The sequence below is a fragment of the Culicoides brevitarsis genome, chromosome 3 (genome assembly GCF_036172545.1).
Source record: "Culicoides brevitarsis isolate CSIRO-B50_1 chromosome 3, AGI_CSIRO_Cbre_v1, whole genome shotgun sequence".
In the NCBI taxonomy this organism is placed as follows: Eukaryota; Metazoa; Arthropoda; class Insecta; order Diptera; family Ceratopogonidae; genus Culicoides; species Culicoides brevitarsis.
In genome coordinates this window covers 4,746,964-4,762,407 of record NC_087087.1, presented here as the reverse complement: position 1 = coordinate 4,762,407, position 15,444 = coordinate 4,746,964, and the positions used below count along the sequence as shown (strand labels likewise).

General features: G+C 29.7%; 2 protein-coding genes across 2 annotated transcripts; one reads left to right on the top strand and one right to left on the bottom strand.

Moving 5' to 3' along the window:
* Positions 1–356: 356 nt before the first annotated feature.
* Positions 357–8,714, bottom strand: LOC134833141 (probable multidrug resistance-associated protein lethal(2)03659). Its single transcript, XM_063847367.1, has 8 exons — positions 8,051–8,714; positions 6,665–6,977; positions 6,327–6,607; positions 5,899–6,264; positions 4,187–4,966; positions 1,899–3,370; positions 697–1,042; positions 357–640 (listed from the first exon to the last, which is right to left on the bottom strand). The coding sequence occupies exons 1-8, from the start codon at positions 8,223–8,225 to the stop codon at positions 438–440; spliced, it is 3,936 nt and encodes a 1,311-aa protein (XP_063703437.1). The 5' UTR covers positions 8,226–8,714; the 3' UTR covers positions 357–437.
* Positions 8,715–9,549: 835 nt separating this feature from the next.
* LOC134833132 (serine-arginine protein 55) lies at positions 9,550–15,043 on the top strand. The gene is made up of 5 exons (XM_063847354.1): positions 9,550–9,684; positions 9,894–10,121; positions 10,269–10,467; positions 13,736–13,988; positions 14,586–15,043. Exons 2-5 carry the CDS (start codon positions 9,925–9,927, stop codon positions 14,942–14,944), a joined length of 1,008 nt encoding a protein of 335 aa, XP_063703424.1. The 5' UTR covers positions 9,550–9,684; positions 9,894–9,924; the 3' UTR covers positions 14,945–15,043.
* The last annotated feature ends 401 nt before the right edge of the window (positions 15,044–15,444 follow it).

Below are 15,444 nucleotides of genomic sequence, written 5' to 3'. Positions count from 1 at the left end.
TTTAACAGATTTTGGGTCAAATTTCAGCAAAAATATTATTTTATGAACCAATAATTGATGAAAATTGATCTTTGGATACACCATAAGGCCAAAAATTATCAGAAAACAACACTTTTGACGCTTAAATCTTCTTAAATTATCATAAATTGATCGATGAATGAGCTTCAATTGTTAAAAAACTTCCTTTGAAAGGCTTGAAAAGTCGAAAATCAATATTTGAAGCCATGTTTGAGCTAAAAAATTGAAGAAAAATCCCAAATTTAAATTTTTAGCATCAAAAATTTGAAATTTCATCGTTACTGAAGTCTTCTCTTGTTCGCATCTTCAAAAAAATTCATCTAAAAAACATTTTTCAATTATTATTTTAAATAAAATTTAACAAAAATAACTTTTTATTTGTATTTTTTACCCTTTTTATCTACTTATCCTACTTACTCCTAATTAAGTTTCTTCGAATGTCGTTCAGCAACTTTTAAAAATCCATCAAAATACGTTTCTCCCGATTGTTGTGCCATCGCTTGGAATACTCGGGGTCCTTCTGTGGCAGTTAACAGCTCATGCGGCGTTCCAAATTCGATGCAGCGTCCCTCATTCATGACAATTATCTTATCGGAATCCATAATTGTGTTCAATCGATGTGCTAAAAATAATTTTTTTTAAATTTTTGTTGAAAAAAACATTGAAATTTTTTCTTACCAATCGTCATCACAGTGCAATTTCCAAACTTATTTCTGATCGTTTTTTGTATCAGAGCATCTGTGTTGGTGTCAACGTTCGCCGTTGCCTCATCCATTACCAAAATTTTATTTTCCCGCAAGATGGCGCGTGCTAAACAAATTAATTGTCGTTGTCCAACGCTGAAATTCGTGCCTCCTTCCGTGATGGGAGACAATAATCCCGCAGGTAAATCGCCGATAACGTCTTTGAGTTGAACTTCTTCGAGGACATTCCATAATTTGGCGTCTGTGAATTCCTCGAAGGGGTCTAAGTTGTAACGAACGCTGCCGGAAAAGAGCACAGGCTCTTGCGGGATTATTGAAATCTGAAAATAAAGGAGAAAAATTTTATTAGTTTTATCGTTAAAAGGTTTAAAATTATTTTTTTTAAATTTTTGTCAAAAAAAATTTTTAGATTTTGCTTAAAAATCAAAGAGCTGAAAAGTTAGCTCTTATTTTTCGGAAGCAAAATTCGAGTTTTTCTTATAAATTTTTAAGTCAGTTTTTATTTTTAACAATATTTTATTAAAAAATTAACAAAAAATTATTTTTAGATCAAAAACTGATAAAATTTTGTGAAAAAATGAAAGAGCTGAAAAGTTAGTTTTTAGTTTTCGGAAGCAAATTTTGAAATTTTCAAGTCAGTTTTAATTTTTAATGAAGTTTCATGATAAAATTGTCAAAACTAAATGTTTCATACCAAAAACTGATAATTTTTATACAAAAGTTAAAGAGCTGAAAAGTTAGCTCTTGTTTTTTAGAAGCTAAATTTGAAATTTTCGATTAATTTCAAGTCAGTTTTCATTTTTTACAATAATTTATGAAAAACTAATATAATATTTGATTTCAAACTAAAAATTGATAAATTTTTTCAAAAAATCTAAGAGCTGAAAAGTTAGCTCTTGTTTTTGAGAAGCAAAATTGAAGCTTTTCTTATATTTTTCAAGTCAGTTTTAGTTTTAAACATAATTTATGAGAAAATTGACAAAAATTAAAGCTTTAAACTTTTTAATTTTGAATGAACATCTAAAAACTGAAAAGTTAGCTCTTGATTTTTAAAAGCTAAATTTGAAATTTTCGACTAATTTCATGTCAGTTTTAATTTTTTTACAATATTTTATGAAAAATTTAACAAAAATTTTAATTTCAAACAAAAATTTGATAAAAAAATCTAAAAATTACCTTGCTTCGTAGATCATGCAATCCAATATCCGCCGTATTAAGAGTATCAATAGCGATCAATCCTTCATTATAAAACAATCTAAACAAGGCACTTATTAGCGAAGACTTTCCTGAACCTGTTCTGCCCACAATTCCAATCTTCTCATTCGAATTCACATCGAAACTAACATCAACAAGAACTTTTTCCGCATTTTCATCGTCAAAATACTTCAACGAAAGCTTCGAATATTTAATTTTTCCTTCATCAGGCCACGACTTTGGAGGTTTCTTCTCCGCTGTAAGTTGCTCTGACTCAACCGCATCATATTCGACGACTCTCTCAACTGCTGTCATCGTATTTTCGAGCTCTGCTGATTGACGAATCGCGAATTGAACACGGAAATTCACAGCTTGTGTGATGGCAAGACCAATATTTCCTCCCGTAGCTTCCATCCAGAAGAAACTAAAGGTCACTGCAGCAATATAAAAGACACAAATAAAGTCCAAGAGGAATCCAAAAGCGCGATTTACGGCAATGAAGAGATAAAAAGCCGAACTGTGCGTATCTTGGTACGAATCGAACTCCGAAATTAGCGTGGATTCGGCATTAAAAGCTCGAATTGTCGATAATCCGTCGAGAGATGCTGAGAGATGGGAGTAAATTGGGCTCCGTGTCAGCGCTTCGAGTCTTTTTAAGCTGCTCGATGTCTTCAGGTAGTATAATCGAAGGTAATAGAACAAAGTTGCTATTAACACGATCGGAATGAGGAAATATGGGTTCACGAGTGACGTCACAAAAATCACGCCAAAAATCGTGAGAAAATGTTGAACGAGATCAATCCAAATCGACGGCAAAATTTCATCAATTTGCCCAACATCCTTCGAAAATCGGTTCAAAATCCTCCCGCTCGGGTTCGTATTGAAGAAATACATGCGCGCCCGCACAATTTTCTGAAACATCGCATTATGCAAAGTCTTCGAGGCTCTCACACAGGCATTAATTAGCGAGAAACTCCGCCAAAAAGTCGTGATAATCGTCAAAAGTGTGATTGCTGTGAACAAATAAACGTCAAAATACGGATCCAGGGTCAATTTTTGCCAAAAACTCGTGTCATTTGAGGGTTTTTGGTTCGTTGCGAGATCCAAAGGATCTTGTTCGGACAATTCTTTTTGCTTGGCAACCCAAACGCTCCAATAGAAATCTGCTCCGCTCGCAAACATTTGCGACGAAATGCAAATAAAAGCGAGAAATATGACGCATCCGTAGCCGCCGCATGCGCGGAAGTATTTTTTGTAGACTTCTAAGCCGATGGAGCCTCGTTCCTGCGTTTCTTCGACTTGGATGAGGTCACGATCGTGTGGTTGGTCTTCGCATTCGTCGCCGATGCTGGATTCGATGCTCGGTTGACGCTGAAGGGAAATTGTTCGGTTCGAGGATGAACTGTTGGCGCGACTTCGTTCCTTTTCTGCTTCGGGATTTTCCTTTTTTTCGACTGAAAAATTAAAATTTTTTGTTAGTTTTTGTCAAAAAATGATGAAAATTATGCAAAAAATATTTTTATTGAATTAAAAGTTGCGAATTTGTTCAAAAAATCGAAAAACTGAAAAGTTAGCTCCTGATTTTTAGAATTAAAATTTGATTTTTTTTATTAGTTTTTTCAATTTTTTAAATAAATAAACTAAATTTTCACATTTATGTAGAAATCTTATAAATTTTGTTAAAAATCTAAAAACTAAAAATTTAGGTTTTGATTTCTAAAGAACTAAATTTCATCTTTTAAGATGTTATTTTTTGTCAGTTTTAATTTTTGGAGAAATTTTATAAGAAAACTAACAAAAAAATAAAGTTTAGACCAAAAATTTGTTAGATTTTATCAAAAACTGAAAAGTTAGCTCTTGATCGGAAAAATTTTTCAAGTCAGTTTTTGTTTTTTTTTACATAAATTTATGAAAAAATTGAGAAAAATTCAAATTTTGGACATGAAACTAAAAATTTTTATACAAAATTCGAAAAGCTAAAAAGTTAGCTCTTTTCGCAAAATAAAAAAAAAGTTTTGTTAGTTTTTGTCAAAAATTCTTAAAAAACATGCAAAAAATCTTTTTGTTTTTGAATAAATAAAAAAAATTGCGACAAAAAACTAAACATTTTTATGCAAAATTCGAAGAGCTGAAAAGTTAGCTCTTGTTCTAAATTATTAAAAATTAGTTTTTTTTGTTAGTTTTTGATCAGTTTTTAGTTTTTTCATAAATTTTAACCTCAAAGTCTTCAAAAAAAAAATTAATTCATGTCAAAAATTAAAATTTCTCACCCAATTTCGTGAAATCCAATCCTAACTTCAGCAATTCGTCATATTTTCCCATCGCCTTCACTTTTCCGTGTTCCAAATAAACGACTTTATCAACTTTTTCCAAATATTCCAGTTGATTCGTTACCAAAACCACAAGTTTCCCATGCAAGAACATCCGAATGCACTTATCGAACAAATGCTTGCTCACATGCGGGTCCACAGCACTCAACGGATCATCCAGCAAATAAATGTTCGCCCTCCGATAAATGGCACGTGCAAGATTGACACGTGCTTTCTGCCCTCCTGAAAGCGTGGTGCCTCGTTCTCCAATTATCGTGTTGTCTCGATGCGGAAATTGCCGAAAATCCTGATCCAAAGCGCAAATTCGCGTCACAGTTCGATATCGTTCCGCATCGAATTCTTGTCCAAAGAGGATATTTTGTCGCACGCTTCCGGAAAAGAGAAATGGTTCTTGGGAAGCGTAAGAAATGCTGCCGTTGATGTCGATGGAGCCACTTTCGATGGGGAGTTCTTTCAAAATTAGTTGGAGTAAACTGCTTTTGGCAGATCCAACGTATCCGACAACGGCGATGAGGGAGCTTCCTTCGAGATTTAACGTTATTTCGTCGAGTGTGTTTTCCGTTTGAGTGTTTGGATCCCATTTGGCGCATGCTTTGTTGATTTTGATACTTGCGATGTCAGAATTTGACTTGGAATTTTTTAGATGATCGTCACTTATTTCAGCGAGAAGCATGAATTTTTCGATTCGACGAGCAGAAATCGTTACTTCAGCGTGTTTGTCTAAAAAAAAGACAAAATAAAAATTAAAATTTAAAAAAATTATTAAAAATTCAATTTATTAATTATTATTTTTTTTTTAAATAAAAATTATTTTTTTTTAATAAAAATCAATTTTAAATGAATTAATAATTTTGATTAAAAAAAATATTAAATTTATTTTAAATTATTTTTTTTAGATAAAAATTTTGGTTAAAATTTTTAGGAAAAAATTAATTTTGAATAATTTTAATTGTCGATAAAAATCATAAAAAAAATATTAGGTAATAAAAAATACAGAAATCAAATTAAAAAAATATTAATTAAAATTAAGGAAATTTTTTAAAATAATTTATTATTTTTTTTAAATTAATTTTATTTTTTTTTAAATAGATTTTTTTCAATTTAATTTTAATTATTTATTTTATTAAAAAAAAAATATAAAAAAAAAATTAAAAATTAATTTATTTTTTTGAATTTTTCAAAATTATTTGAATTAATAAAATAAATTTAATTTAACAAAACTTTAATCAATTCAATTTTATTAAATTAATTTTTTAAGCAAAAATTTATTGAATTGTCTATAAAATTAAAATAATTAATAAAAATTATAAAATAAATGAATAATGATTTGAATGAAATTAAAAAAAAAATAAATAAAATTTTAAATTTAATTCGATAAAATTATTTTTTAATTATTTATTTTCTTAATTAATTATTTTATTAATTTTTTTTTACAATTTTGTTGAATTAAATCTATTTAATTAATTCAAATAATTTTGAAATAAATTCAAAAAATAAATTTAAAAAAATTATTTAAATATTTTTTTTAATAAAATAAATAATTTAAATTAAATTTAAAAAAAATAAAATTAATTAAAAATTAATTTTAAAAAAATTATTTAAAAATTTATGTTATTTTTAAATTATTTTTTTTAATAAAAAAAAATACTTACTTAAAGCTTGAGCGAAAAACGACGTCATCGGCAACCGCAAAATGTTAAAATAAGCTGTCACGAGAAATGCTGTCCTTGCATCCAAAAAATTCCCGAGCAAAACATATCCAACAAGACTCAAAAAGATGCTCGTTCGTGTCGTAAAAAGAATAAAAGACATCAAAATTCCCCGAATATACGAGACTTTCCGTATCACATGCATCTCCTTTTTGCGTGCATCTTCCACAAGTTTCGCAAATGCAAATTCCCACGTATACTGCTTGATTACCTGAATCCCCTGGATTATTTCGTTCATCAGTCGTACTCGCTTATCTGTGCGAATTGCCGTCTTGAGACGCAACTTTGAGTTCAATTTCCCCAAATACACTGCGGAATGTCGTTTATTTAGTCATTTATCTCGTCGTTATCTAATTGTAAATTTGACTTACTTTGTAGCGGCACGAATAAAACCATAAAACTGACCCCGAACAGGATGCTAATGCCGATTTCTTGGTACAAAATGACACTGATGACGACAACTTCTAACGGTCCGATCCACAAATAGTGCAAAAAAGTCACCGCAAAATCGAATCGCGACACATCGTTCGACAATAAATTCACAACTTGCCCGATGGAGCTTCGTTCCAAGGCATTTTTCGTCAATTTGAGGACTTTGCGGTACAACATCGATGAAGCGGCGACTCGCATTTGCATTCCAACGTGAGTTTGACTAAAAAAAATTTTTTTTTTTTTTAAATTTCCTTTAAAAAAATTTTTTAAAACTTACAAAAAGAAGCATGGATGCTTCAAAAATACTTGAATTAAACTGCAAAAGACGATTCCAACAGCATACAAATAAGCTTCTCCCAAATCCATGACGTCATAAGTCTTGGAAAAGTCCGTGATGAGTCCCGCCAAAAAGATTGGTTGAATAATTCGAACGAAAAATTCTTCTATGAACTCGACAATGGCGATTAAAGTGATTTGCCACCAAAAAACTCGCAAACCAACGCGAATTAAGCTCGGAGATCTGCCTTCTTTTTGTTTACATCGCTCGAGTTCGTTGTTCCATTCATCGTACAATTTGCAGCCGAGAGTTTCTGAAGATAAAAAAAATTGTTGTATTTCATCATTTCATGTAAATATTTTTAAGAGGTTGATAAAATTATTGTTTAGTTTTCATTTTTTTTTTTATTTATGAATTTTGAAGTTTTTCTTTTAAAGATTTAATAAAATTTAAAGGAAACAGGAATTTTTTAATTAAAATTAAAATCTTAATTTAAAAATTTGTAAATGTCAATTCAAAAAGTGACAGTTGAAAAATTTGAAAATCGCCTTTTGCTAATTCAAGTCTCCAAATCGCATTATTTTTTTTTATTTTTAGTCAAAAATCATAAAATATTTTTTTAAAATCTTAAAAAAATAAAAAAAAATGTTAAAAAAAATTATTTAGATTTTTTTTCGAAAATTCAAAAATAAAATTAATTAATTTTTAATTATTAAATTAATTCTTCAATTTTCTTCAATTTCTTAAATTATTTAATTTTTTTTGAATAATAAATAAAATTTAATATACAAAAATTTTAATACCTATTTTTTTTTTAATTAAAAAAAATGAAAAATTATTTTAAGCTTCAAAATTTAAATTACAATTTAATTGAAATAAATTTTAAAAATTTCATCAATTATTAAATTCTTATTCTTAAAATTTTTTAAACCTTAAAAAATGACAGTGTGAATTAAAAAATTGTTTTTTTGCTCAAATTTTGGAAGTTTTACGAATATTAAAGTTATTATTTTTAATTAAATAAAAAATTAATTTTTAAAAATAAAATTAAAAAAACAAATTAAATGTCAATTTAAAAATATTTCCGTTAAAATTAATTGTTTTTTAGCAAATTTTGAGAAAAAAATTTGATTTGAATAAAAAAAAAAATAAAATTGGTAAAAAATATTTTTTTTCTAAAAATTTCACTTTTTATAAAAAATTCATTGAAAATTTGATACCTATTTTATAAAAAAAATACTTTTAAAAATTCAAAAATTTCACTAATTCAAATAATTTTGTTTGAATTAATTTTTATTCATTAATTTAATTTTTTCAAAACCTTGAAACACTTTTTCTCATTGCAACATCTTAGAAAAATAACAAAAACTTAAAAAAAAAACTCACCTGATTTATGTGACTTTAGCGGTTGATAAAGATCTTCTGTCGTAAATGGCTTTTTGGCGCCTTGACTAAAAATCTTCATGGTCCACGCGAACGTAAGTTGACTCAAATATGAAGTGCCCTTCACCGGGCATTCTTCCCGTAATTTATCTTGTTTCTTCGCGGCATTAGACTCCATCGTGCGACTTCTTACCTCGCGAAATGATGAATCAAAACTAATTACGAGAGTAACGCTTATCACAACTCTTTTATCTTTTTCTCATCAGAGACTTTGTTGACTAAAAATAGCAGACGAGGCGCAGATTTAAAAGCGAAAACAACTTTTTTTTTCCTGCAACTCATCGAAAGATAACCGCAAGTGGCTCCGATAAAAAGTTCTGATTCACAGAATTTTCTTTCACAATCGAAATTTTATGTTTGTGTCTCTCTCGTGAAGCGTAACGGACTTTTTTTCTCAATCTCGCGATTTTTTGAATATTCAAACAATCAACTTTCCATTGACATTGACCCACGTGCGATTCTCTCGTTGCCGCCGGTTTTCTGTATTATGAGAATCTCTCGTCTTGCGTAATTAGTTGATTTACGAATAATTTTTCGATTTTTAATTGATGCCAACGACGACGACGATTCGTGACGCGGAGCGGTAAATGTTGTTCGGTGCCGTTATCAGATGCGACTGATTCACATTTGGCGAGCTGTTGCGTGCGTTACACGGGCGAATTCGCGAGATAAAAAGCTGGAAAGTGGTTTTTATGCAAGGCGTCATCCATTAATGGCGTCGGCAGTTTAGGGGGGGGGGGGGGTTTTAACGTTAAATTCCGACGAAATTCAATTTTTGGGGGTTTCATTAAACAAAAATGTACGACGTTTTTTAAAAATATGCCATTTTAACGATTTAATTGAAATTTTTCGTTTTGAATTATATTTGTGTATTAAAAATTGATAAAATTTCCTTTTTAGTATTTCAGACTTTTTAATTTTTTTTTTTTATGTTAAAATAAATTTTCAAAAATTAATTTGAGTTTTTTTTTTCAAATTTTTTTGATGAAATTTTTAACATTGAAATTTGAATTTAAAATGGGGCACTAAAAATTTCCTTTTCAGTGAGGGCCTTAATAAAAATTTGAAAAAAAATTAGAAAGTCTGAAATACTTCAAAAATTATTTTAAATAATTCAAAACGAAAAATTTTTTAACCGTGAATATGGCATGATAAGTTACGACGTCGTTCATTTACGTTTACCCCCTCCCCCCTCGTCAAATCGTCGTAAAATGTCCCATGGTTTTTCTGCCGACGCCTTTAATGGATGACGCCAAAGTCCATTTCCGGCACCGACTTTTCCATTTCCGGCACCGACTTTTCCATTTCCGGCATGAGACGAATGCAATTGATAAGGACGCCAGCGCCATCTGTGTTTCAATTATAAAAATCGCCATCTGCTAATTCAAACTCTTTCAAACAGCGCCCTCTACGGCGAAATTTGTAACTTATACTCGAATCAGCATGAAGGCAAGTCATGTTCAGTAGTGCTTTTAATCGGTGAAGACACATTTTTAATCGCTACTTGAAAAAACTGTGAAAAACCTGTGTTTAGGTCGTAAAATTCGCCAAAAATATTCGGAAAATACAGATTAAAGGTAAGAGAATCGCTTAAATCGCTCCAAATTGCACAAAAAATGTTAGTTTTTGGCAAAAAAGCGGCGAAAATAACGCCTCCTCGCATTCCAAGATGGCGAAATTTTGCGTCGTATTCAAACTTCCGTACTCGCTGTACGTGCCGTGTGGCAAATGTACGCGGGAAATGTGTTTGAACGTGCTTATTAATGGTCTTCTTTTATGGTTTCAGGTCAAAAAAGTATCAAAGAGACAAAGAGAGAATGGTCGGTTCGAGAGTTTATGTTGGCGGTTTGCCGTACGGATGTCGCGAACGTGATTTGGAGCGCTTCTTCAAGGGATACGGGCGCACACGGGACATTTTGCTGAAGAACGGCTACGGATTTGTCGAGTTCGAGGACTATCGTGATGCGGATGATGCCGTTTACGAGCTCAATGGGAAAGAATTGCTCGGCGAAAGGTAAATTTTGTACAAAAAATCACGCGCGTGATGCTAAAAAATCGAGTTAATGACCGAAACCCACGCATTTTTGCTGTATTTGGTTAAATTTCAATGACGCCGGATTAAAAAAAAAAGATGCTTAATTGTTTTTTTCTTCTTTTGCAGAGTCACTGTTGAGCCAGCACGCGGAACAGCGCGTGGGAGTGATCGGGGACGTGATCGTTACGATCGATATGATAGGCGAGGCGGCGGCGGAGGACGCTACGATAGCAAGTCATCGCGTAACAGCTCCCGTTATGGACCTCCATTGCGCACCGAGTACCGTTTGATTGTCGAAAACTTGTCGACGCGTGTCAGCTGGCAGGTAAGTCGTCGCATTTCTACATTTTTTGAATATTTTTTTTCGATTTTCATGTGATAAGAAACGTAAAAAATCAGTAGATAGTACACGAAAAATCATGAAAAGTCTTGAAATTTCGAAAAAAAAATCTGACGCTTTGACAAACACTTGACACATGAGTTCTTCACTGTGAGAGGATATGGTATTGATGAGGGGCAACGATCAACTCTCCAAGGCAAAGAAAGTGTGTGTGTGCGCTCGTTGGCATTAAACGTGACAATCAGGCTCAGGTTGACAGGCTCTACTCTACTTCTCCGGCAGGATTTTGGCTTTCGTTTTGTACATCTTCGTTGTTGTCGTCGTCGTTGTCAAGTGTTTCGTCGAAGTTTCGTGATTTTCCTTTAAAAAAATAATTTTTTTTTAAATTAAAATTTTTTTTTTTGAACAATTTTCGACAAAAAAAAAAATAATTTCGTTGAATTTTTGATAAAATTTTAATTTTTTTGAAGTAGATTTTTAAGAATTTTCGAGAAAATAAAATAAAATTTATATTTTATTTTTTGATTTAAAAAAAAATTAAATTAAAATGATTTTTAATTAAAAACAAAATTTTGACAAGTTTTTAAAATATTTTTTTTAACAAGCTTAATTTATGATTAAGAGATTTAATGAATTTAATTTTTTAAATTTAAGAAATAAAAAAAAAATAAAAAAAATAAAAAAAAAATTTAAAAAAATAAAATAAAATAGAAATTCTAATTTAATTTTTTCGAAATTTATTTAAAATTTTAGTTTAAAATTTACTTCGTACCAAATTAATTTAAATTAAATTAAATTAATTATTATTTTTGCCAAAAGCTTAAATTTTGAAAAACTCTTAGAATTTGTTATTATTATTTTTTTTTTTTATTAAAAAATACTTTTTGCTCAAAGAAAATTATTAAAAAATTTTAAAAATATTTTTTTAAATTGTTTGAAAATTTTAATATAAATATTTAAAAAAGATGATTATAAAAATTGAACTTCGAATTAAAAATTAATATTAAAATAATAAAATTTAAATTTAAAAATTAAAATTTTTTAAAAATTAAATTATAATTTTTGAAAGCATTAAAATTATTTTTGTGTCTTAAATATTTTTTATTTTTATTTTTTGAGAATTTTTAATGAAAAAAAAAATTAATTATTTTTTATGAAAATTAAAAAAAATATTTTTCTATTCGAAAATTTTTCATAAAGTTTTAAAAAAAAATTAAATTTTAAAAATAGAACTTTTCGAATTTTTAATGAAAAAATATTAATTAATTATTTGAAAAAATTAAAAATATATATATTTTTTTATACGAAAATTGTTCAAAAATAATTTTAAAAAATATATTTTCGTAAAATATTAAATCAAATACGAATTTCAGCACTTTTCATGACACATCATCAAACAAATTTCTATTATTTTTATGAGTTGCGGATATTTTGTAGTTTCCATGAACGAAAGGGATGTCATTTGCATGCTGACATTCCATTCCAATACCTCTAAAGTAGCTTTTCTGCCTTTATTTTATTATTTCCTTAACACTCCTTATCATAACTATCAGGTTTTTGGTTTCTACTAAACTAATATTTGTCATTTCTCTAATAAAAATATTATTTAAAAACTAAAAATTTGAACGTCTTTGGATAAAAAAATGAATTTTTAAGCGATTTTATTAAAAAATTCCATTGACTTTTGAATTTTTCTGAATTAAAATTAACTTTACAGTGTGTAAATGTACAGATGTCACCTTAATAAAAAATTGTAACAATACATTTCGAAAAAAAATTTAAATTAACGAAATGTATTGTGATAAAAAAAAAAGTTTTTTCCCCGAAAAAAAAAATTTCGCGCAAAGGATGTGGATTTTTTGTGCAAATGTTTAACACTGAATATTTCTATTACATTATTTCTCCATCAAAAGACATCCTACTCCTTACTGCGGGTCTGTTGAAGTGCCTCCTCGAGCGATTGAGCGCTGACAATTTGTGACACACACTGTAAACTGATTCGAAATGTAACCTCGGATGCCTCCGAAACGAGCGATGCGAGGGTATCAGGGTCAAAAAATGCATAAAAAAAGCGAATTCGTCGCAAAAAAATCGTCTCAACCTGTGGTTGGTGGCTAAAAACTCGCGGGACTAATACTCAGGGAACTCATTTTCCGCTTGATTGAAGACCGAAGAGAGTGAGGAACTGACACGATGATGATTGTTCGCAGGGTTCGCGTACCGAAAAAAAATCACAAGTAATTTTATAAATTTTTTTCCAATCATTTCTTTAAAAAAAAAATCAAAAAATAACAAAGAAGTGTAATTTTATATATTTTATACTTACTAAAACCGAATGAAAAGACCTCGATGCATTGCCTGAGAGCGACTCCTACTACCTACTGAGAGCCCTGTGACGATGACTTGCTTGGTTGGTTTTTGTTGTGCGCGCTATTTGGCAACATCCAGACCAGAAGTGATCCATTTTGTGTGAGATGAGGGACCAAATCTGCCCTAAAACGAGCGATAGAGAGACGATCTACATCAAAAAATCACTTTTCTTGACTTTTTTTTCACAAAAAATTAGTTTTTTGCCATAAATTAGCACACACACGCTGATGATGTCACAGATGATGACGACAACAAGTCGACAAGTAGACGTCCTCTGACACGAAAAACAGCTTTTTATACGAAAAAAAATCGAATTCATCCCCGAAATCCGCCCAAAACTCGAAAAATGTCTTCCAAGAGCTTAAAAAGAGAGAGAGAGAGAGAAAAATGAGGGTCTAAAAAAATTCAAAGGGCTTGCTTACTTACTTGAGAGACACTCCTTCAGAGGCAAAAAATCCGAAAATGTTCCCGACCACAAGGTAATGGTCGATTTTTGCATTTTATTTTCAGATTTTTCTACAGATTGATTTATTTTTTTGACAGCCAAGTAGTTACCAACAGGTTTATCGTTTTCTGTCTTCACGAAAAAAATTTTTAGGGTTTTTCACACATTTTTTTTTTACATTTTTTTCACCATCAACCAACAACGGAGCACTTTCATAACATTTTTTTGCCAAGACCTGGCATGGGATCATAAATCGTATTCAGCTTGCGTGTCGGATTTATAAAAAAAAAATTAAAACCAACAAAAATCAGGCTTTAATAATAATTTTCTTCTCTGCCGTCGCCTATTTCGAATACGATTTTATTTATTTTTTAAAAAATTTTTGTAATTTCAATTTTTTTAATTAAATTTTTTTTTTGGGTAAATTTTTTTGTTTAGGATTTGAAAGACTACATGCGTCAAGCTGGAGAAGTTACTTACGCTGATGCCCATAAGCAACGCAAGAACGAGGGAGTTGTCGAATTTGCGTCGCACTCCGACATGAAAAATGCCATCGAGAAGTTGGATGATACCGAGTTGAATGGGCGTCGTATTAAACTCGTTGAGGATCGTCGTTCGGGACGGAATGGACGTGGGCGTAGTCGTTCGTCGTCGCGTTCACGCAGCAGGAGTCGTTCTCGCAGTCGTTCACGTAAGTTTTAAAATTTTCTTAAAACATTTTTTTTTGACTGAAAAAAATTATTTAAATTAAAAAATATTTTAATTAATTTTAATTCAATTAATTAAATTTTTTTAATATATAAAAAATTTAAAATAAATTAAATTAAATTAAAAAATAAAATTTTTGGAAGATTGAACAATTTTTACAATTTTTTTTTTAATCGCGAAAACATTAAATTGTTTGAATTTTTTTTTATTTATTAAAAATTAATTAATTAAATAAAAAATTAAATTAAATTAAATAAATTCAAAATTAATTAATAAATATATATATTTAAAAAATTAAATTAAAAAAAAAATTTTTTTTTTTATGAAAATGAAAAAAAAAAATTATAATTAAAAAAATTATTTTTTAAATTCTATTTTTATTTTATTTAATTTTTTTTAATATAAGAAATTAATTTTAATGAATTATTAAATTTTATTATTTTAAAAAATTAATATTTTTTTTATTGAAAAGTTATTTAAATTATTTTTTTTTATTTTTATTCAGAATAATTTTAAAAATTTTGAATTTTAAAAAATTTTGATAAATTAATAATTTTTTTACCTCAATTTCTCTTTACAGGCTCTCGTCGTTCATCGCGCTCCCGTTCAAAGAGTCGCAGCCGCAGCAAGTCTCGCGACGGAACTGACAAGGAAAAATCCCGTTCACGCAGCAAATCCAAGAGTCGCGACGTCTCCAAGTCGAAATCTCGTTCTCGTGATCGCGATGAACGTAGTCGCAGTCACAGCGAGAAACGTGATTCGCGTTCGAGAAGTCGTTCGGGATCGCGTCGCGATTCTCGCTCAAAATCCCGTTCACAAAGCAAGGAACATTCGCGCGACCGAAGCCGATCTGAGGAAAAGGACGAAAAGAAATCACGTTCGGGATCTCCGCAAAATGGTGACGCCTCTCCGGGACACAACGAGAGTATGGATGATTAGATTGTTGCTTCTTCAATGAATGATAACCAAAAAAAAAAACTAAAAAAAAAATTATTAACGATGATGCCCACATTTAATAAACACAAAAAAAAACAAAAATAGATGTAAATTCGTGTGAAAAAAAATATAAAAATATTTCACAAATAATTGTACGAATGTGGTTTCCAGACAATTTTTTATTATTTGATTCATCCAAAAAAACAGAAAACATTTTTTTCCAATCACAAGAAAAATCACGTGACGTCATTTTTTTAAGTTAGTTCATAAGGGCGTGGTAAATTTTTAAGGATTTACGGAAAAATTGTAACTTTTCGAGCAGATCTTTTGATAAAATTTATAGAAATTCACGAAAGAAAGACAAAATTCACCCAAAAAAATCATCCGGAAGAAGAAAAATAGAAGGTTTTAGTTTGTAATTCAGGTTTAGTTTGTAATGGATCCTTTTAGTTTTAATTTTATTTACCGTGTAAGAGTTGTAAAAACAACACAATTCACAAATT